Source organism: Polyodon spathula, chromosome 1, assembly GCF_017654505.1.
Source record: "Polyodon spathula isolate WHYD16114869_AA chromosome 1, ASM1765450v1, whole genome shotgun sequence".
Lineage (NCBI taxonomy): Eukaryota > Metazoa > Chordata > Actinopteri > Acipenseriformes > Polyodontidae > Polyodon > Polyodon spathula.
The window spans coordinates 12,577,051-12,600,399 of record NC_054534.1 but is presented as its reverse complement, the minus strand read 5'-3'; the positions used below and the strand labels follow the sequence as shown (position 1 = coordinate 12,600,399).

General features: G+C 35.7%; 1 protein-coding gene across 5 annotated transcripts in view; it reads right to left on the bottom strand.

Moving 5' to 3' along the window:
* The window catches only part of LOC121314275 (ankycorbin-like), a 51,569-nt gene that overhangs the window by 1,872 nt on the left and 26,348 nt on the right, over nucleotides 1-23,349 (bottom strand). The window contains exons 3-16 of one of the 5 annotated variants that reach the window (XM_041247348.1): nucleotides 22,598-22,728; nucleotides 17,965-18,053; nucleotides 17,241-17,305; nucleotides 15,480-15,537; nucleotides 13,387-13,457; nucleotides 9,844-9,950; nucleotides 8,305-8,492; nucleotides 6,564-6,589; nucleotides 5,636-5,722; nucleotides 5,102-5,197; nucleotides 4,159-4,275; nucleotides 3,700-3,801; nucleotides 1,903-3,513; nucleotides 1,317-1,466 (exon numbers count right to left, since the gene is read on the bottom strand). In XM_041247348.1, the coding sequence (XP_041103282.1) occupies nucleotides 1,317-1,466; nucleotides 1,903-3,513; nucleotides 3,700-3,801; nucleotides 4,159-4,275; nucleotides 5,102-5,197; nucleotides 5,636-5,722; nucleotides 6,564-6,589; nucleotides 8,305-8,492; nucleotides 9,844-9,950; nucleotides 13,387-13,457; nucleotides 15,480-15,537; nucleotides 17,241-17,305; nucleotides 17,965-18,053; nucleotides 22,598-22,728 (2,898 nt within the window). Of the gene's footprint in view, nucleotides 1-1,316; nucleotides 1,467-1,902; nucleotides 3,514-3,699; nucleotides 3,802-4,158; nucleotides 4,276-5,101; nucleotides 5,198-5,635; nucleotides 5,723-6,563; nucleotides 6,590-8,304; nucleotides 8,493-9,843; nucleotides 9,951-13,386; nucleotides 13,458-15,479; nucleotides 15,538-17,240; nucleotides 17,306-17,964; nucleotides 18,054-22,597; nucleotides 22,729-23,349 lie in introns of those variants that run through there. The other 4 variants (XM_041247374.1, XM_041247357.1, XM_041247365.1 and 1 more) reach the window with 4 other exon arrangements.

Genomic DNA, 23,349 nt, shown 5'->3' with positions numbered 1-23,349 from the left:
CTGCAGATCCTTGGATGTTACTCTGGGGTTCTTTGTGAGTTCCTTGATGAGTTTCCAGATTGTTCTTGGGGAGATTTTGGTATCTGCCTGACAGTGGATTGGTGGAGCCTCAGATCCTCAGAAATGGTTTTGTAACCCTTTCTAGACTGATGAGCATCAATAACTGTTTTTCTGAGGTCCTCAGAGATTTCTTTTGATCGTGGCATGACGTGTTTCCACACACCTGTATGGTGAAGACCAAGCTCACAAAGTTTCTGATCTTTATATAGGGTGGGGCGTCCCAAACTCACCCCTGAAGATCTACCTAATTATTTAAAACACCCGAGTCTAATTATCCCCTTAATTGAGCTGATTAAACCAGGGGTTCACTTACTTTTTCACATATCCTGAATCTTAATTACTCATTGTTTGTCTAATTCATACATCACTTTGTTTCAAAAGACATGGAATTGGTTAATATAAACCCTAATGGATATTTAACAAAAGGCTATCATGGTAAAACTATAGAATTTCCATAATTATCATCAGGGTTCATAAACTTTCTCAGCACTGTACATTTGTAACGTGTTTAACCCCACTCTATAAATATCCACTTGTTACAAAAAATCCAATTTGAAAAACAACACTTTTTTTTATAAATCTTCCCGATGTCTTGAAGAATTGATAATTCCAATCTTTGTGTTTTTATATTTCTATTATTTTTTTTATTATTTTTGTAACTATTGAATAGATCAAAGATGACCCTTTTCAGGGTAAACACTTTTAAATATATATATATAGAATATATAAATTATATATATATATATATATATATATATATATATATATATATATATATAAAAAAAGAAATGACCTTCCCTATTATTGTATTAATCACTCCCAAAACGACAAGTATGATTTCTCTCCCCAACCCGCGCCCATCAATGAGAAACCTTGGCAGTTACTAGGTTACAGTTTAACTGTCTTTCAACAAAACAATCCAAATTAAACAGATGTCATATACAACACACTTGTGGTATAAATAGGAGCATTCACTTGCCATAGCCACTGTCACTTATTCAATAATTATCGTACCTAATATCCTGGAATCAGCTATCCTTTACAGGTCTCGTTCACAAGAGCTTCTTATTAGCAACAGCAGAGTTATGTGGTGTTGTGGTAGACACAAAAATGACTATATTAGAAACCCATAATCAGTAATGTGGTTGACACTTTTTCTCTAGAGGGATACCACTGTTTGACACTATGGAGAGCCCCTTTATGTAAATAAGTATGAGACTGACATGCTGGAATATTACACAGTAATAAAAACTTACAGAAAGTTGCAACTGTAATTGTTTGACCTGTTGCTGAAGGGTATCGACCTGCTGGTTCTGTCTCTTTGGTGGGCCTGTAGTGTAGGACAGCTGAGAAAGGCTGTTAAGTGCAACTTTCAGCTTGCTCACTTCTTTGGTCAAATCCTCAATCTGATAAACAAAAAAACAAACAAAACTATGTTTCACTGGTTACACTGATTAACTGCCAGCCTACATTCAACAGGTTGTTTACACTTACAGTTTATTTGTATAGTAGTTAGTAGTGTGTTTGGTTGACCATTAAGTTCCTAACTGTTTTACTGCTGATCGACTTTATACTTCTTAGTGCCTTTATCAGTATACAAACACCATCACTGCATACAGTTTTATTCAGTACACTTATTAACACACTAGTGGAAACTTATCAACAAATGCATTTCTTATAAAACTTTCTTTTTTGATTATTATATGTGGTGGTATGTTGGATCCTCATTAAAATATCTAAAATTGTTCCAACTGGAACTCTAATCACTAAATACAAAGCAAAAAAATAATATTTCAGTCTTAACACTATGTAACAACAACAACAACAAACCAAAGCGTGTACCTTTCTGTCCTTATCTTCTTCAACTTTTGAGAAGTTTCCAACTTGTTTTTTTAGGTCACTGATAAGGTCTTCAGATTCCTGGGATCTTTTTTTAAGCTTGTTATTTTCTTTATCTTTCAATGCTACTAGACTCTCAACCATTTCTTTTTCATTTTTGACTTGCAACACTTCCTGCCTTGCTTTGACAATGTCCTGGGACATCTCATCTTGATTTTTCATGGCTTCTTTTAGTTCAGCGGTAAGCAAGTTGACTTCATTCTCGAAGGACACCTTGAGCTGTTCATGTGCAGCTCTGGTTATGGTATCTTCATGAATGCTGGCTTTTTCTGCAGACAAGCTTTCTTGTAACATGTTAACCTCCAGTTCCTTTTGACTAAGCTCTTCTTTCAGTTCCACCACTTGGATTTCCAAGTCCTTGACAGCATTCCCCAGAGCAGATACCACTTGTACGTGATCACAAACTAAAATAGAGTTTTGCTTCTGAACGTCGGCTTCTGCCTGGAGTAAAGCTACTTGCTTTATTGCTTCATGACACCTTGTCTCAGTTTCTAAAAGTTTTTCTTTCATTTCTTCTATATTATGAGCAAAGTCAAGGACAATTCTTTCATGGTACTCTATAGTGACATAATCTTCATCTCTCTGTTCACTTGATACTGTTTCTTTCTCATACGTCGACAGTTTGTTTCTAACTATGCTCAGCTCGTTTTTTGCATCACTATATGAATGCGACAGCTCTAACAAATGTTTTTGAAGCTCATCTATTGTTTTGTTCATTTCTGCCTTCATCTCTTCAAAGTCTGTTGCAGCAGCTTCTACAGGCACTGTTCCTTTCACGGCTTCTTGCAACAATTTAATTTCTTCTTGTGCCTCTCTATATCTGTCTACTAGCAGGGCCTTCTCTTTGTTAATATTCTCTACAAGCATGCTGCAAGAATTCTTCACATCTTCACATTCTTCTACAGACACCCTGGTATCAAGTGAGTCTAGCTTTTTTTCAAGCTCTTTAATCATGTTCTTGTCTCTCTTCTGGTCTTCCAAAGACTTCGAAAGTTCATCTTTTAGTTCATTTATCTGTTCTTCGTATAAACATTTCAGCTCTTTAACATTGGATTTTGAATCTTTTTCTTCTGAAGTTATTGATTCCAGCTTCATTTGGGCCCGAAGTGACGGCACTTTCTCTGTAGCTTCTTCGTATTTGCTCTGGGTCTCTTTAAGCTTCTGCCCAAGGTCATAACCATTTTCAGACACCTCCTGAGAACACTGTTGCACATTTTCTGAAGTCATGGATAGAAGCCTGGCTTGCAGGTTTTGTTTCTCTACCTCTGACTGCTGCAGTTGTATCTGGATGTTTTGAAAGGCCACTTGTAACTGCTTAATCTCTTCTTCACTTCCAATCACCACCTTCTCATTGTTGTCTCGTTTTACTGAGGCGCTGTCATTCTTCAAGGAAGACTTTGTTGAGTTTCCTTTAGCTTCCGTCTCAGAGGCTTCATGTACTTCCAAGGATTGTTGAAAATCAGCCTTCGTGGAATGATAAGAAGCATTGGAGTCAAAGCTGCTGTGGCAAGAAGAATCATTGTTTTCCTCATCACTGTGGCAGGCCTGTGTTCTCTAGGACAGCCAAACATTTAGATTGTTAATAGAAATGTATTTTGTGCACGGTATACCACATAAGTTTGCACGTCCACTGTTTTAGACAATGTAACTGAAATGTAGCCACAAAACAATAAATAAATACAGGGCTATTTCTATTGCATTAGCTCATTTAGCATAGGGTATTTTCACTAAAATATTTACCTTTAATTTATTTATCAACTTCTTATTTTCCAAAGAAAGAAAAGCGATTTGTGCTTGCAATGTAGCAATTACATTTTGCTCTTCAGGTCCACTCTGCTCAGCCTAATAAAAATGTAGGTATAATAATATTTAGTTAATTAACCATATGCACGTCATCGCCCTCTCTTTTCATTTTCAACATTCAACAGATTCAATATTCCCCTAAAACTGCAGTGTCTCTTTATCCCTACTGCTTTTCGAATGGGCAGAAAAGTAAACTGTATTAGGTTAGAATACTGACAAAGCTAAAAACATATACATGTATTACACTTAAATATGGAATCTCATTTATCAGTTGGTTTTGTTTCTTCTTCTATAATGCTTTTATTACGTCACGTAAACTCTCATTCAGAAATGAGGCAAACCTGATCATTTTTTTTGTGCTTCCTTATTGAATATGGAATTTCTGAAAAGACATGCCTGCTGTTGGTTAAGAAGAATCATGTTTAAATCTTGTATGGTCTCTAACAGCAGAACCTTCTCTTTATGCAACTCTCCAATTTGTTCTTTAAGTACAATTATTTTCTGCTCCTCCTCCTGCAATAAAATGAACACATACATACAAATAGATTTAAAAAAAAATGGTATACATGCAGAACATAATATACTGCCCACAGAGTATAAAACTAACTCCTAATGTCTGTTGACATACAGTGCCTATAGTAAGTATTCACCCCCTTGAACGTTTTCAGTTTGTTGTGCTACAACCTGAAATCTTGATGCATTTAAATGGGATTTTTTTTTTTCCCTTGGATTTACAGAACCTACTCAAACACTTTGAAGAGGCAAGAGAATTTTTATTGTGAATCAGTTAATGAAAAAAAAAACTGAAATGTCTTTGTTAGATAAGTATTTTATACCTCTTCCCTGATCTGTGCCTTTCCACTTTTATTGCACACAGATGAACTCCATTTAACTTACTGTGTGAATTCTGAAGGCAATTGGTTGCACCTGAGCTTATTTAGAAGTGTCATAGCAAAGGAGATGAATACTTATCTAATGAAGACATTTCAGGTTTTTATTTTTAATTGATTTTTCACACATTGAAAGTGTTGAGTGGGTTGTGTAAATCAAAGGGGGAAAAAAAATTGCATTTAAGCATCAAGATTTCAAGTTGTAACACAACAAACTGTGAAAATGCCCGGGGGGGCGGGGAAGAGGGATATATTTTTATGGGTTTACTCAAACGTAGGAATAATAAGAACTAAAACGGCCACTGCATTGAAGCTATTTTACTGATTTTTTTCCTTGATAAGAATTCTACTATACTGCTAGAAAATCAGCCTTTGTCAGAGTCTTATCAGCAAATGCAGCTCAGATGATTAAAAAACAAAATATTAATGTACATAAATATGAAATGTACCTTAATATGAAATTCTGTGAATGACAGATCTGCCCCAGTTGGAGTTTGGGTTGGTGTCATAAAAGGCGGAGAAGAATAATCACATGACTGACAACTCTGTGCAATAATAATAATAATAATAAATTAACATTATGCAGCCATTTGTTACGTTTTCATAAAAGAAACTTGCACCATGATACCCAGGTAGTCAATCTAGCCTTCTCTTTTGCAAAACTGTATAATACATTAAATACATTGAGTATGACAGCACAGCAATCACACACTATTACAGTATTTAAAAAATATCGAAGAGTTCTTAGGTCGTCATGAGTCCACAGTGAATTGTACAACTATGGCCAAAAGTTTTGTATCGCCTCAAATTTTAGGATTTTAAAATTGTAGATTAAAAACATTTTATATCTACAGAGACACATGCCTCCTGTTTTGACTGTCTGGCCAATCTCCATCAACTGGCTTGAAGGCAGTTCTAAGGGAAACCTTCTGTTAAGGTTATTACTGCAGTGGTTACTAAGGTGACAGTTCACATGCATTTACCTGTGGAGAGCTAATAGGTGGAGGTGGAGCTTTTCTTTTTTTAGGAGTTGTGCTTCTTTCTGCATTTAACCTAGATACTTGGTCATGCTAAAAATTAATGAAAGCCAGAGAAATAAAAAAGACCAAGGACTGTTAGTTTTGTTAATGTAGATGATACTTAGTTTTAATTTTCAAAGTGTTCAAAAGTTAGGAAAGAGTTCATGCACAATATATATTACCCCATATTTTGTAAAGAGTTTTTCTTTCATACCTTATTATACATATATATTTTTAAACCATGCTTATGGAGAAAGTCTCCCTTTTATTGAAAATACCAGCATAGAACTTGAGAATTGTAAAAATGTCCATGCACAAAGGAAGTTTTAATAAACCATGTGGCCAGATGTGTTGCTTAGTTACAAGTTTCTTTTTTGGTATGGAAAGCTGTGATGGGAAGCAGTACCTACCTACCTTTTAAAAGCATTTACTCCAGTCTTTAATTAACTCCTGTTTTGCTATTCATGAAAATTCAACAGTAATGCACATAACAGAGTATATAAGAGACCTCAAATTATATCACTTATGTGTTTGACACAAGGTTTATGAAATCATTGGGTTTTTTCTCTTTTTAAAAAAAAAAAAAAAAAGAATTAAAAGCTGGAGTAAACTTTTAGAAACATATATAGAAACACTGGAGCACATTTCAAACTAACTACAAATGCTAGCATATGTTACAGGGGGATATTAAAAAAAAAAAAATGTTTTACTTAATATTATTATTTAAGTAACAAAAATTTTAATACCCTATAAAAAATATTTATGCTTTACATTTAGGGTGAAAACATTTATTTTTTATATTTTAATGGGCAGTAACTTAGTAGAGTAAGACATTTTATATCTGAATGAATATCTCAATATAATAAAAAATACAATGTACGTATAACATTACCTCATTTAGTTTTGGTGTCTTCTTATCTGTTTAATGAACAACATGAAAGAAAATGGTTGAGAAATGAAAATTGGACTTTCTCATAACACATGCAACAAATGTAACTTTCCCCACAGACACAAGCTGTATAGTGTCCTAGTTGGAAGACAATTGGGCAGCTACAGTACTATAACTGTATACAATATGCTTATCTCCCAATGTCTGCTATTACACTTTGTGCCATAGGGGGGCAGCAGAACTATTTGAATTGAAAAACAGCACGACTCCCTATAAAATAATTGGAAGAATATGTTTTTACAGTCAGTCTTCTCCTTAATTTGGGTATTTTGATTTTAATCCATACGGCTTACTGGTAACACATTTAACAAAAATGTAACCGATAATCTTCTTTAGAGGTAAAATCACAGTTAACACCCTAATTAAACACCACAACATGCCCCATGAAAAGGCTGAATGTGTTATACAAACTGTTGGTGAAATGTCAAGCCCACTGATTTGGTAGACATTTTACTTGGATTAAACATGTCCTTATCGTTACATTGTGTTAAACACAAACAAAACAAAATTAAATGCTTCTCCTCCATGGGGGTTCAACCATATTTGTTTAGTTAGTACTTAACAGAAATGCTGATTTCAAACGGTTTTCTGGAAAATGTCTTGCTGCACAATCAATCCTTTAATGAGAGAGGTAGAGGTCAGCTAATATAAACAAATGACTGCAACAGCTTCCCAATACTAGCAGAGCCTGCAGTAATTATTAGAATGTTAGCTATAGAGCACAGACTAACTTTGGGTAGTTATTTAAACATTCATCATTTCATTATCAGGGCCACACACACACACATACTATTGTGTTGCACTATAATATTCAATAAAACTAAATAAAATTACATTTAAGAAAAAATGACAATTTAACCTAAACCCTAGAGTCAACATGCTTATATTAACAGCAATTCTGGAGCCAAGAGAGGTTTTTGTGCTCGGACGAGACAAGTCTCAGTTATAAACTCCTATCTGTACAGTACAGTACTAGCAATGGTAGATGACGTGGTTTGATCCCTGGTTTTAATTGGAGGAGCAACTCAAACCCTCGTGCCCCCCTGCTGAAGCACTGCTAGAGTGTGTTCGTTTATGAGTGACATGTTAAACAATGGAAATTTCATCATTCAGTTTCGCATTCAATTTTCTGAAGATTTTAAAAAGTGACGAGAAAAAAAAAAAAAAAAAAAAAAAGAAATCCATCCTAACGGTAGGACAGAAAGTGAAATATGAAGCCAGCATGTTGTTGACATATGTAGATGACTGGAGTTGTAATTTCTCTCTGCATTTCTGCTGATTGGAAACCTTTCAGCATGTATCGGATAAACTACTATTCCCACAAGACACTGCACAACTGTATGCCTTGTGCATCTTTCTCCTACCAGAAAAACTTTGTTTAGAATTTTTTTTTTTTTTACTGTAAACTATACTGTATTTAAATGTTAATTTTACATTGTGACCCTGACTGCCCTGTAACACAAAGTTATGTAGGTTGCCTTGCATAAAGGTGTAAGAACAACAAGATGTTGTCAGTCCGAAACTGAATGCAGTTTTTTTTTTTTTTGGTTTGGATAATTTGCCTAAACACAGGAAATGCAGTTATAAAAAGAAAACAGGAGAAAGGGGAGGGTGATTGATGTTAATCTTGAAGTGGTTTATAAATTAAACATATTCTGCACATGAAAGATGGCTGGTCACGCACCAGATTCTGGTGAGAATTTGCCAAGCGCCGCCTGAAGGAGGTTTTTGATCTCCGTATTTCCGGATAACTTTGAGTAGTGAAGCGCATCATGGCCCAAAGTATCCACCAGCCTTAGGTCAGCCCCCTTCTGAATCAGGATCTCTGCTATCTTCAAACTGCTGGTCTCACAGGCCATCATTACGGCAGTTCTGTGCATTGGGTGTGAACAGGAAGGAGGACATTTAAACTAATGCAAAGCAGTTTACAACAATGTAAGCAAATACAATTTGTTTTCCTCTGAAGTCTGGACTAAAAACAGACCAGAAGTAGAGACCAGTACATAATACAGACAACACCCTTTAAATGTGTTCATGACTTTGCTTTACATATAGAAATTCCAATACAAACAAATGTGTCCTTATGTTGGTCTTAAAAGAACATTTTTAGGCTTCATTGTATAAAACAAGATAAGGGAATTGGTGCAAATTCTGGAGATGTCGCCAGCCCAGCATTGATTAGATGTCTTGACAGATTATGATCTTTAGTGTTTGACACCACTGCTTAAAAGAAGACTACTATAACAGCAGTTTGCCTAAATCTTACTCATACATTATGGTGTCAGTAAGTATGTACTTGTTTGAGAATTCATGAAAGCAATTTAATTTGTAATGAAAACATTAACAATTATTTATATTTATATAAATAAATAAATGATTGGATTAAGAAAGGACAGTCATTTCAAGAATTAAATGCTGTAGTAGTAAAAAGAAAACCAACAGTAACCATACTGACTAGATGCCTATGTTTTTATTATTATTATTATTATTATTATTATTATTATTATTATTATTATTATTATTATTATTATTATTATTATTATTAATTTGTACGACCGACGACTGAGTGTTTAAAGTTTTTTGAAGAATGAAATGATCAGTCCAGAATCTCAAAGCAGAAGGCTTGTAGGAATTAATAAACATAAAACATAAAAATGCAACATAAATCATGTGTTAGAAAGGATCACAATTCCCCCATGTAATATGTCTGAAATGAATCCAGAGATTAACAGTGTCCCATAAATCTTTTCTACAGTATAAGGAATGCATTTGGCCCAGGTTCTTTTGTGCATCATAAATAAGCCTAAATCCCTGATGATTGTGTCTGTATATTGTTTTCTGTTTTGCCATCTGTTTCAGGGTCATACAATACTGCAGGTCATTTAAAATGCTGCATAATTTATAAAATCATGATGTCATCCGCTGCCAATCAATATACTCCATGTGCTGGCCAGACTCTCTCTAGCTATTTGGAAATCCAACATCTGTATTCCTGACGAGCTTGGAAACTGGATATAGCAATTGCAGAAGAAATTAATGAAATGCATTACAAACGGCAGTAATTCCCCTCTCCCTCACATTAACAAAATATAAGAAAATATCTATTTCTCTCATATTCAGTAATCAGTTCAGTACACTGTACATGTTTAAATAAAATTACAAAACAGCAGTAAATCAAGTAACATCTGAATTATACCTTAATCAGATAATATCTGGATTATACCTTCCATTTTTGTCACATGCGTTGATGTCTGCTCCATGGTCTATCAGGTATCTACACACCTCCTCGTGGGTATTCTGGGTGCAAAGGAGAAGTGGGGTGCATCCTTCCTGTAACAAAAAAGGAAAAGAACAAAACATTTAAACAAAATTCAAAACACATAAGCAAGACTAGGATTCAGGCATCCTCTTCCCCCTATGCAAGTAAAGTGGAATATCTTTTGCTGAGTATTACTGACTAGTGTGCTATACAGTTCTAACAAGTAGCAAGGTAATCAAACCAGAATTGTTGTATTTTAATGGTTTTGTGTATGCTTTCTGAATTTCTGTATATTAATTTCAAATGAACAAAAGATTCACATTGATTTACTGTATATACTGTAGAACCATATAAATGAATTCAAAGCCATTTAGAAACATCTTGGGAACACATGCACATTTTAAAACTTGACAAAGCATATCCGTTCTGCCTTGGAATCTAGTGATGGTGTTGAAGTGGAAAAAGGAATGGAGGACTCATAAAAAATTCTGCCACACTTAATAAAAGATGTATTTTTACTGCGGTAATTTCACAGCAAGGCCTCACGTATTTGTAGACCCTGCCTATTGTGCATTTGGATTTAAACATTTACAGATGCCCACTGCAAAAAGCAACCGTCTCTATATGAAACAAAAAACAAAAAACACACAAAATGTGTCCCGCTATAGTGGTGCTTAAACTGATATCTGCTTGGTACTGTAGGTAGGCTGAAATAATGTTACCACTGCTAACTGGTATTGGAATGAGATAAGCAAGTATTTAAAAAAGAAAATTTCTTTAAATATTTTGTATTCTCCACTGACTATTAGATATGTTGAGAGACATGTACTGTAGTATTCAATCATGGTATCATTCCACTATCACTTGTAGTGCCAACTAGATCTACCTCATCCTAGATGGTCGATTATTGCAACTTCTGAAGAAGCCTGTACCACGTTAATTTGAAAACGTTCAAAATAAACACAGGAAGTCCACTTTATAGCACTTTCTTTTTTTAGATCAGCATTTTAGATTGAACTCTAATGTGCATAACTTGGCTCAAAGCTGCAGTGCTGTAACACTGGCACATCACAAAGCCACTTGAGTTGTGGTTTTGAAATGGTATAAACAGACATGAAGCACTTATTTTAAATGTATAAAATGTAGGTGCGTTATTTAGTTATTTTTGTAACCCTACCCACAGGATTGCAGTCTTAAATATTTTATTTGCAGAAGCATTTCCAAATATAGTACATATTTTAGCAGACACAAATAACAAAATAGCTCTTGGCAAACTGGATTTACCAAGTATTTCTGTGTATTTTTTCTAGGTTTCTCTGCCCTGTGGCAAGAAGGGGCCATCAAGTAGCAAACTATTTTCTTTTAAACATCATCTTAAAGCTTGAGATTAATTGATTTTAAAAAATAAAGAAATATACTTCTTGGTTTCTTTCAATAGACTTCAGAAAATGATTATAAGTTTATGGTATGTCAACTTCTGGCAGATGGTACATGTTTCTTTCAACCTACTGTTCAATGCAGTCCAGATGTGCCTTTTGTTCTGACATTACGAACTGATGGAATTGTTGAAATGCTGTACAGTGTATTATTGAACTATTCAGTATGTTCCACAAGACCTGGATTACAAACTAAACACATAATGAGTCAATAAAACTAATAGCTATGTAAATGCTGACAGCCTAATAGCTGAAAGTAATACATTAGACTACTCATTGGATTTTAAGCCCTAAGAGCTATCCAACAAATTCAAAATTGCCACCCATTCATTTTCAGATGGCGCCACTGCCATCTAACTGAAGTTTATCAAACAATTATAAAAAAAAAAAACAGCTTTATAGCAGTCTGTTTGGACAGGAAGTTTGAATAAATGTAATTTTAACCATTGGCATGACTATCTTGGGACTAGATTTATTATGTTATTGCATTTCCTTTGGTAAGAAGCAAAAAAGACTCCTACCAGCCTGTGGCAGGGCGATTACCCTGCACAGTGGTAAATTAGTGTTGGTGTGATTTATATGTGGGAATGGGTTTATTTTGTGTCGTTTTGGGAGTTGATTTGTGTAATTGAATTATTGTTTACAGACGGGCGCTCTATTGAGACTTGCTGCCTGCTAAGCTTGGTTGAGGGGAAGGGCAGCAAGTGATTGGCTGTGCTGGTCCTCAATCAGCAGGTGGGCGGGTCTCGACCGAGTGTCCGTCAGGTTAAAAACATCCGCGGGAGGTAGCTCGGGGCTGCTGCAAGGCCTGCCGTTTTCACGGCACCTTTGATTTATAGTTTGTTGTACTATGTTTTATTTTGCACTTTTTGTACAGATTGATGTACTAGTCCTCTGAGAGTTACTATCACTGGTAACGTCACATGACCACCTTTATTTTACTTTCATTTTCTATTTGTTTATTAATAAAACCTGCATGCCTGTGCCGGCGTTTCAACACCATGCCTGCTTATTCCATCAAGTTTGCTCAAGGACTGAATTACACACTCTTTTTGTACCTAGTGGTACTTCTAGTGCATATCCTAATTCATTTGAAGCAATGCCACACTTCCATATCCAAACAGTTAACTATGGACACCTCAAACTTTGAACAGTTTCTATATGGTACCTACCCATGTGCAACCCTAACAGCATTGGCAGCTAGATATTTTAATTTGGAAGTGTATAAGTAGTTGCCACCATGAATTTAATACTTTGTACATGGAATTACTGTAAGTTTAGCAGGGTGGGGGACGGGGGGGGGGCTTTGATATCAAACAGCTGAAATTGCCAATAACAAATTATTATATAAATCAAAATATATACATGAACCTTATATGAGGCAAGTACTGAGGTTGACAAATTGAAGTACAATGTAGGAAGCTTTTGTCTTTGAACCGACATGTTTCAAGTAAGTCTGAGGTCTTAAGGGTAGTTTTATGGGAAAGTGTTTACTAGAGACACCCAATTTAACGTGTTGGTACTCACATGCAGAGACTGGCACTGCCGAGTTAAGTGTTTAGAGACTGAGTGTGTTGAGACTGGTAGCCAGCCAAATGTAGCAAATCAATGCATCTACTCTCTGATGACATTCCAAAACAGTTCCTGCATAGTTGGGAGGCATGTTTCAAATTGCTGAATTCATGACCATACATCCACTTAAGTGACAAGGAATTTAAATAATAATCCTCTTTGAGCCCAGTCACCTTAATCCTGCAGAGATTTGCAACACTTACAATAAAACCCACATGAAGACATTAACTCTACCATGGCTGTGGGAATGATGCACTGCTACAGCTTTCTTTCACCAGCCAGGATGCAAAGAAGATTACCAGCACATTCATCACAGGAACTCTCTGCCATCTGGACAGTAGCCGATTGGTTCGGGAATTAACCTATAGCATCCAACAATCTAAAGCATGCCACCCCTCTCTAAAAGAACAGATTGAAAAAGCATGTTGCATTCAAAACCATGCTTAACCTGTTAAAGTGTGACAATGTGTAAAAGAAACCCAAATAAGCAACTACATACCGCATCTTTGATATTCACAAGACAGTTTTGCTCACACAGCAGCTCAACAATTGGAGCACTGTTACATGCTGCTGAAAAAGTTAAAGTAAAATCAATTAATATGCCAGGAAAAACATTAATGCTCAATTATTAGTAATTTTCTTTATTAAAGTCATCAGTGCTTGTACATGTCATCTCACAATCTTCCAAATACAGCAAGTGGTTTTACCACCAGACAAACTTGGGTTCAATATCTAGAAACATACATCAGAGTAGTATTCATGGCACCTTGATTTACTGAGAATTTATTCACTTATAATTACAAATCAGACTGTCAAACCCTTCAATTTTTTAATTTATTTATTCTTTTTCAGTTTCAAAGTTGGATTTGTCAGATATAGTGACGGTTTAAATATTACACTGTGCCTTTATTTTGACACACTATATCCATTTTACCGTCTCGTGAAGATATTTGCCCCAGGGGATTTTCAGGAAAATAGAAATACAGACCATCAGATGTACCATTCAGGGTCTTATAATTTAGATTACCAATATTCACAATGAGGGATACAGTACATGCTTAAATACAGTAATACCTCAGGTTGACATAAATAAAGGTTAAAGCTTTCTCTCCCCCCCCCCCCCCCCCCCGCCCCCCCCCCCCCCCCCCCCCCCCCCACTTTACCCCTGTATCAATAGTTTGTTTGTAATAAAAATTGAATAAACGACTTACCGACTTTGTTTGATGTTCATCGTACCTTTATATTTCGAGTAAAAATCGGAAGCGCATAATAACTAAGATAATGGTATATTTTATATTTAAGATCATGTCTTCTTTTTCTACGTTGTTACCTGAACAATTTGGCAGGGTTTGGGACTATTGGGTATTGTACTGGATTATAAACCAGTTGAACATTTGTCAGTTACCTCAAGGCCCTCATCCATTTTACAGCTGTGTAGTTTTTTGGCCAGATCCTTGCTGTGGGTGGTTTAGAAACATGAAAACCACCAAGCAAACTGGTTTTCATTTCAATTAAGCCTTTAGAAGAATTAGCCTGTTCAAACATAATCAAAAAGCACAGATCTAAGCCTGCTATCATTGCTAGGGAGGTTAGCACCATAAATCATGTGGTCTCTGCTTGTTATGTCTAGTTTCTTGAATTAAAAGGCTGCTATAATGTAACTGGAGACTGTTCTGTGTTTTAATGTGGTTTCACTTAATTATAATTTAAACCGTGTGTTTGTAACAGTAGAGAGACAATTTAGAGTAACATCTAAATTGGAACTTGCAATAGTTGCTTATCCATCACAAATATTGGTGCCATGCAATCAAAATAAATGTGGTGTGATTGCTACAGATGTTATTTACATTTTAGTGTATTTTCCAATAATTATACCTACTTAAATTAAATAGTGTGTAATCTTCCAGCTGGCTTTACCATATACTCCCCATCTTATTTTCCTCTAAACAAGCTGTCAGTCACTTACAAGCATAGGCAGCATGTGCCCCACACAGACATACAGATTATGCCAGAAACATGATTTTGTGGCCAAATTCAGTAATTATTAATTTTAAAAAAAGATCTGCCAAAATGTGCAAATTTCTTGATTAAAATCCAAATATTATGTATGTCTTATTTTCCTATTTGAACAATTTACACCCAATTAAGACCAATTGTTCCCTTCTGAGATGAATACAATTTCCAGAAGTCAGTGATTTTCCATTTTTCACACAAATATTAACTCCAGGCAAAAGTATATGAAGGTTGATTGAGTTTCAACAAAATCCGTTTTTCCACTCTGGGCACTTTTATTATCTACAAACAAAATGTAATGTTTAAGTTGTTTCTTCTAAGAGTCATTAACTTCAGCAAACATAGATAATGTTAATCACAAACAGAAATGTTTTACTGGTCATTTAATGAAGAAGTGTAAACTAAAATGTGCACAATGAGGGGATTTAGTTGGCCTACTTTGCTATTCAAAAAACACTGTGCACTGTACTCCAAATAACTACGACCTTAAAGAAAGTATGATTGTTTCAGCTACATGAGAATTAAATAAGAATTTATTACTTTCAGTTATGTAATGTCCTCTGTCTACATCCAAATTACCTGCATAGTGTAATGCTGTTTTTCCTGAGCTGTCGCTGCCTTCCACTGTGCATTTGCTCTGATGGGAAAAAAAAAAAATTATATATTTCTGTTACTCATTAGTTTTGAATTAATATTTAAAAAAAAAAAAAAAAAAGCTTAATATACTTATATACATATAGCTTAACATACATCCTGAGATTTACTCTGTGTGCATACATTCAACCTTCGTTAACTCGACACCCCACGGGGATGCCCTTATGGGTTGACTTATCCAAGGTGTCGAGTTAACCACAGGTGCAATGAGCCATGGCATTAACATGCATATAAGTAATAGAACTCCCAGTATTTCTTTACAGTATTTACAAGTTTATTTTTAGTGAAATGTCCTTATGAAAACGGTTGAAAGAATTGCAGTGAATGAATCAATTACAGTATACAGTACTGTACACACTCAGGACAGCTTGTACAGTTCGATTGAAATCAGAATTAATAAAATAACTTCGTTATTTTTTACGAAAATAATCCAAACCACAAACTGTCAACTATACTTTTAGGTATTGGCTTGTACTGTGTAATTTGAAGGTTTAAATAGGAAAAGTTAACAAATGTACATTATACAGAATTAACTCTGTGAACAAAAGCAATAATAAACAACCTACAGTTTCACACAGAAATCAAACATTGTCGCTTGTTTTGCATGCAAAAATCACCCGCTTGGAAAGTCCTGCTCACAAGCTTGTTATCCTGAATAACCTGAGCTCTAAAGCCAATTGAATGAGAACTCATCTTTCGCTTCTCACTCATTATGGACTGACACTGTAACCAGCTGCACTTGGTTATTTGCGAATGAATGAATGAACGATCCATTTCCAGTCATGTGAAATGACAAGGTTGCTTTATCCACTAGTCTTTTTAATAGTTTTTATGCCTTCAGTACCGGTGAGTGTCGAGTTACAAGTAAAGCGTGGTGTTGAATTAAAAAATGAAAAAAGAGGAGGCAGGGTGTATACATTTTACAAGAAAATTCAGGACCAAGACTGTCAAACTAAGTGAAGGTGTCGAGTTACTCGACAATCGAGTTAACCGAGGTTGACTGTATGTATGTATATATATCAGACTTGTAGACGAGTCAGAGTCACGAGTCCTTGAAACAAACTCAAATCAAATTTTCATTCAACTAGTGGTAGTAGTGGGGGAATAGTTTACCTAACGAACATTATCTGATATCCCTCAGGAAAAATGCACAAATAATTAAAGCTAGACTATTCTATTTGCATGCCTTTTTCAACTTGTCTGTCACCATCTTTTTTCTTTTGGAATTGAAATACTGTTTGAATGTACCTGAAGTTTACAGATAAGCTTTAAGTTCAAGTTTGTGGACGTTGTTTTTCACTTTAATAGAAGCCATAATCTGGACTATAGAGTCGGCATTGTGTTAGAAAGTGGTGCATCATCAGAATGTGGTATTACCACAACTTGACTCATGTAATGGTAGAAAGTGGTATGCTGTCAGATTGCAAGTTGTGCACTGCCAGATTTTGGTACAGGTGCGATTGATTGCAGTGTAATGGTGTTTTCCTATTGCTGCATCCATAATAAATTTTTTTTTCATTTTAGTAAATGAAGTGGTATTAAGTTATTCTGTCATTCTTTTTTGCTATCAATCAGTCCTTCTGTTATATCAGTCTGATATATCCGACTGCTTGACAATTTTCAATTTTAGACTTCAGTGCCTAGTTTTACACTGAATTTGCCAGTATTTAACATGTTTTCATTTACCTGAATAAGCTTTTTGGCACATTCCTGGTGGTTGTTTTTCGCAGCAAGGTGTAAAGCACTACAACCTATATAAAAAGATATGACGTCGTTAGGTTTCAGAACACAAACAGCATTAGTGATGTGGCAGAATGCATACATGAGATTACAGTTATGAATGCCAGCAATAATTATGCCAACTCTAGTCTCTGCAACAGGCCCGGGCTTGACACATCAAAAATATTGGGAATTAAAAAGCTATTCATTTATAAAATTCATAGAATAATCAAATCTCAAAGTATTCAACATGTACAATGCCTAGGTAATAAAAATAAGAGAATGGTAACAAACACCTGAAAACCTGTAAACAACTATGCTGTATCACATGGCTTTAAAACCAGTTTCTAGGGTCTGGACACAACTCAGTTGATGTTAACTTAATTCAGTATTATATATAAACTTGCTGTGCACCAACTATAGATGTATCGTACTATTACTGTAGATATAGTGATATACAGTAGAGGTGCACTTAAAACCTAAATGAAAGTATTGTGGGTTCAATATTGGTTGGGGGAAAAAAAAAAAAAAAAAAGACAAGGTGATCAGAAATTGCAGCTTGGTCTTGCAGAAAGTACCCTTCTATTTAATTTACATGTATCCAAATGTAAGGGACATGTATTATGAACAACAAAAACAAAAACCATGTATACAATTCACTTTGTAGTATCCAGGAAACAAGACAATGTACCTGATGCATCCAGTACTGTCACATCGACTCCATGTGAAAGAATCACTCCCAGGCACTCGGCTTGCCCTTTTGCTGCAGCCAAGTGAAGCCTGAAAGAATATTAGAAAATACAATGTTATTTTAATCGTTACAGAAAGAATATGAAATAAAGTTCAACACTGTTAAAGTACACAGGTGAAGCTTTGAAAGGGCAATAAGAACCTTGAATGAACTGACCAACTGCCTCATTTAGTGTCACTGTGTTTCCCATGGTTTGTTCTGTTCGCAACTAGTTTAGTACAAGAATGTTCATGCACACAACACTGCAAGCACTGAAGAGTACAAACAGATTAATTACCACATACATATTCTAAAACCAATAATCCAATGAAAAACTGCCATCAAGCTTCTTCTGCATCAAATATATGAAATCTAGGAGACTCAGAAGTATGAAGATCGTTTGTCTGAAATAGCTGCCCCCTAATATACACTGTGGTTAATTTACTGTATATGCTACCTTAGGGTGTCCACAGGATAACTGATTGGCTTTGTCTTCAAATGTAAAGATGAGCAAATATAAAATTGCCAGGATTCAAGTACAACTATAAATCACCACAGTTGGCACAACTTGTTCAGTTTGCCATACTACAATAACATGCTGTATAATAACATATATAAATATGTGTCAGGGAAATGATAACCAGACCAGGTTGGGTACAAGTAAATAAGACATGATGTGGTTTTACTTGATTTAAACATTTCAATATAAAAATCAATTAATTCAAAACCTGTGGTCGCAGATTATTTTATTAATACATCCTTGACGTTATACGGATTACAGATCATGCATGTTTTAAAAAACAAGGTCATTAAACAGGTAGACCACATTAAAACAAAAGGTCCTATTTTATTTAACGCTACAGATGAAAAGTTGCTTCTGCTTTCTGGTACCAAATCACTTCACGTGGTGTCGTTCAAACTCACACCATGTTATCTACAGCAAAGGTAGCAGAATTGGCAGTTTAACTATAGAGTTGAATAAAAAATGTGCATATCCTGAATTAAAAAAAAAAAAACACACACACACACACACACACACACACACACACAGACTCTTTGCACAATAAAATCGGACTGGTAAAATTGTTAATAAAGCCAATAACAGTTTAGAAAACTTATTTGAAATTGTATTTGCTAGCACTCTTTTAAAAGGTTTGTCTCATTAACAAAGAATTTCATTCGCCAGTGCAAACTGAATGTGAACATACTGTTCACATGATAAAGGCCCAATAGTGACTCAAACAATACCAATATTTACCTTACCAGAATATTTAGAGACAGCTATGGTTTCATTCTTAGGTTTACATAGGCCACCTCTAAATCCTCTTTTGGTCATTCACTTTTTTGTAGTGCATGTTTAATGATTCACATTTTAATGTAAATATTTGAAATATTTGTATCCCATTAGGTCCTTTGTACATCAAAGTAAAAAGGAAATAAAACCAGCTGGCAGCCTTCATCAGGAATTTGACATGTTGCAGATACATTATAAGGCTTAAAAAAAAGTACAATTGTACAATGTATAAATTGCTAGCATAAGAGCTACAGCTTCTTATAGCCATTATTAAGCGTACTTTCCACATTACAAATCAAAACTTAGGCAGCAAAAATAGACTAACAAAAAGACTGGATTAACCAGACTGGATTAAATAGTTTTACCTAAGTGTCTTTCCTGTTTCAAATGTTTAATTTATCAGATGCATCCATCAAAAAGGTCAAATAAAAATGTTAAATGGTCAATGTCTCTCTAGACCACAGGTGGGCAATTCCATTCTTAGAGATAATTTTTGGTGATACATCGCCCTCCCGACCTGCGAGTGCGGTGTACAAAGGGAACAGTGTACCCTGGACAGGATGGCCAGACAATTCATTCCCAGGGTTAGGCCGAAGTTGGTCATCTAGAAAGGGGGTGGTGCTCCGGTACACAAACTCATCGACCCGCAAGGGAAACGATGTGGCAGCCGTGGACTGGAGGAGCTGTTGCACTCGTTAACCAAGGGGTTATGATAGATTGTACAAAAGGGGACAAGTGATGTGATCTGTTCCTTTTGCAATGGTTAATGCTGACCAAGAATGGAGCACTGTTGTAAACTGCAAGTTTTTTGTTTGTTTTGTTTGTCGTGTGTAAATTGTACTTGTTTGTTACTTAGACAGCAGACATGATCCGGAGCTGTCGCCAAAGGCCAACATTAAACCCGGACAACATTGCACTGTGTCATGAAGAACTGTAAATACACCACGAGCACTTTATCACTCACTGTGGACTTGTATTTGTGTTACATGTGGGTGTTTAAGGACAGGACTGTTAATTTGGGACCAAATGAGGATTATAATAAAGCAATACACGCTGCTGTATTGCTTCTCATTATCATTGTTTATTCTTTACCGCTGTATTTGGGTCATCAGACCAATTGGTTTGTAAAAATAAAACAATTGCACCTGGATTATCATTTCTGTCTGTTCATTTATCATTGCTGTATTCCCTGCACCTGCACAGTGTTAACCACTTTCACAAAAGGTAGCTAGACAGGAAAGGCATGAGCGCTTTCAGAGCTACAGGTGACAGCTCTGGGTATTCTTGTCACACAGAAATCCAAATTTAGCAACAGGTTCCAGAGAAAATCTTAGCTTCTGTGTCTTGTCACAAGTAAGGTCCTTCAATGTTTGTTCTGCTGTAAATTAGCACTTGCAGTCACTTCAGTAATAAAGAGCTTTCTAATTTGGCTTTCCAGGTGGCTGGTGATAATGGATTGTAAGTCACCCTTTGAAAAGGTGCTTTCATCAAAAAAGTTATCTAATAAAATAAATCAACTGCTGCCAGACTGCCACGATTTGCGCTATCGTACCACAAGGCCAGCTTCTTGATCCAGCTTTTGTCATCTTCAAATCTAATGTAGGTCAGCATCTGACACATCAGTTGTTTCATCCACTCGAATAGCAAAAAAAAAATTAAATACTTTGCTTTACCTTGATGATCACTTGCTCATACAAGTCAATAGCCATACTGTGAATATGCCTGGCACTAGTGTTATTAGACAGGGGAAGCTAATCAAGTTGGCTGGCAGCACTTTGTCCCATCATAAATTGAAACCACTTAGCGCAAGGTAGAAAAAAAAAAAAATATTCTCCAATATTGTGGGTTTACCAGTTTTGGCTATCCAGTGTGACACAGTAAAAGATGCACAGAGAGCCTTCTTATTAGTTGTAGCCACCAACTTGAGTACTTTCGTCTGGCCCCTTAGCTCTGTTAACTTTTGCTGAAAGGTTTCCCTACAGAACTGTGTCTAAGTGCTGCAACATTTTCAATGGTTATAAACTCTCCTTAGCCAGCACTTCACCACACACCACGCACCACACCACGTGTCCGTGGCTCCTTTTCAGAACCAAACCAGGTAAAACCGTGTTACAAATATTTTTTATCATACTTTCAGGTTCCTGTTTTTTTGCTGTGTATCGGATCCTTGTTGTCAGCACTTCTTTTGCTTGTAGTGCCGCTCGACTCCCTTTCATTAACATTTATAATACTCTTCTTCAGAAAACGCTCCATTTTAAAATATTGTAGCAAAATATTATTGCTCACAAAGAAGGAACACATACAGAAGGAACACACAACAAAATAAAAAGGGTAAACAAAAGTCTCATACACTATCGTTTTCTAGGTTGGACAGAAGCTCCCACCAATCTCCAAACTAGCTCGTGGAGCATAGATTTCACCTTATATTTCAAGTCCTGTGTGCACCTTTCCCAGGCTGGTGAGGTGTCAGTCCCAGTGCAGAACATGCACCCATTATAAGTATAGAGAAAACAGATTTGCAGGGCTGTCACCCTGTGTGTCATGCATCAAGCAACCTACTGCTGGTTCTTTGCAACAGGGTAATGTTTCGTGTGTGGGTAGCTCGGGCACACACGTTCAATTTTCAACACAGGACTGACACTAGGGTACTAGCAATGATTTGCCTTTGTTCCCAAGTAGTTCCCAATTGGGCTGGATATTGTAACGGCTTGGAACACTGAAGGACCAATCAGCATGCAGCATTCTAATACTCCTTCCTAAGGTATTCATAACTCCGAGGGTCTACTCTACCTTACCAGCTGGTAGCCAGTATTTAGATATTCATTCTCATTTACTATTGACAAGCAGAAAAATGAAGAAGGCTTTTTTTATGGTACTGATATGAAAAAAAAAAAAAAAAAAAAATAAAAAAAAAAAGCTATAATTATACCTGGCTGATGGAACCACAAAAATGGGCAACAGGATTCCTGGACTGCTTTTAAGTAAAAAGCTGTAGCAAGCGCCTATAAATGATTTTGCATTTACTGCTCTAAATTGATCTCACCATGGGCTTCCAACCTTCTTATTCTGTGAATTGCTTTTTCTACAGTCGAGCAGATTTTTAGCTGCTTTTTATTAGTTAACACATACATAGCACAAATGCCTAGGATTTTCTATGAATTTTACACATTAAAGAGTAATTTCCAACTATGAATTTTACATGAATACAATCATTCTCATTGTTATGGAATATCAGCAAACAGCTTCATTCTTAACTATGTATAATTTTAGCATTATTCTTTTAGCATGTAAAACACTTACGCTGATTTGCCTTCGCTGTCCAGTTTGACTGCATTGGCTCCCTTTTTGGCCAGGAGTGAGGTCACTTTATCCACTTCGCCATGCTCCACAGCCTGCAACAATCGGTCATCATTCTTACTCCACTCGTGGGCCTGAAGAGAAGAGCAAAGAACGAGCATTCCAAGGCCATTCTTAAAAGACACTTGTTCACAAGGACATTCTTTCTAAATGCAATAGTAAGTCTCACTGTCTGTCATTGTGGACTACCAGTATTCTTGTTATATTTTAACAGGTTTCAAAAGCACAAAAGAAAAATCCTGTTTAAAAATTTGGTTTGTTATTTTCTTGCAAAATAATTATAAGGAAACATAGATGTTTAATGTTTCTCCTCAAGCAGACAGTTAAGATTTTATCCGAGTAGGTTTGCAGCACAAATCCTAAAGCATGCTCAAAACCAGACATGTTGTTGCAGCTACAGCTGCTCTGCAATGAATCCTGCACCGTTTAGCAAAAAAAAAAAAAAAAAAAAAAAAGACTGCATCATTACTGCAGCATTCTCCATTATTATATAACCTTCATAACTAAATGAGCATGATGTTGCTGATGATGACGACAATAATAATAATAATAATAATAATAATGCAAAAAGACCTTACAACTGATACACAGTTCTATGAGCAGTTTCAGATCCTGCAGCACCAGATCCATTGTAGAATTTTTCAGCAGTGTTGGTCAGCCTCATTTGTTTTTGTTGGCTGAGCTGCTGGATAAAA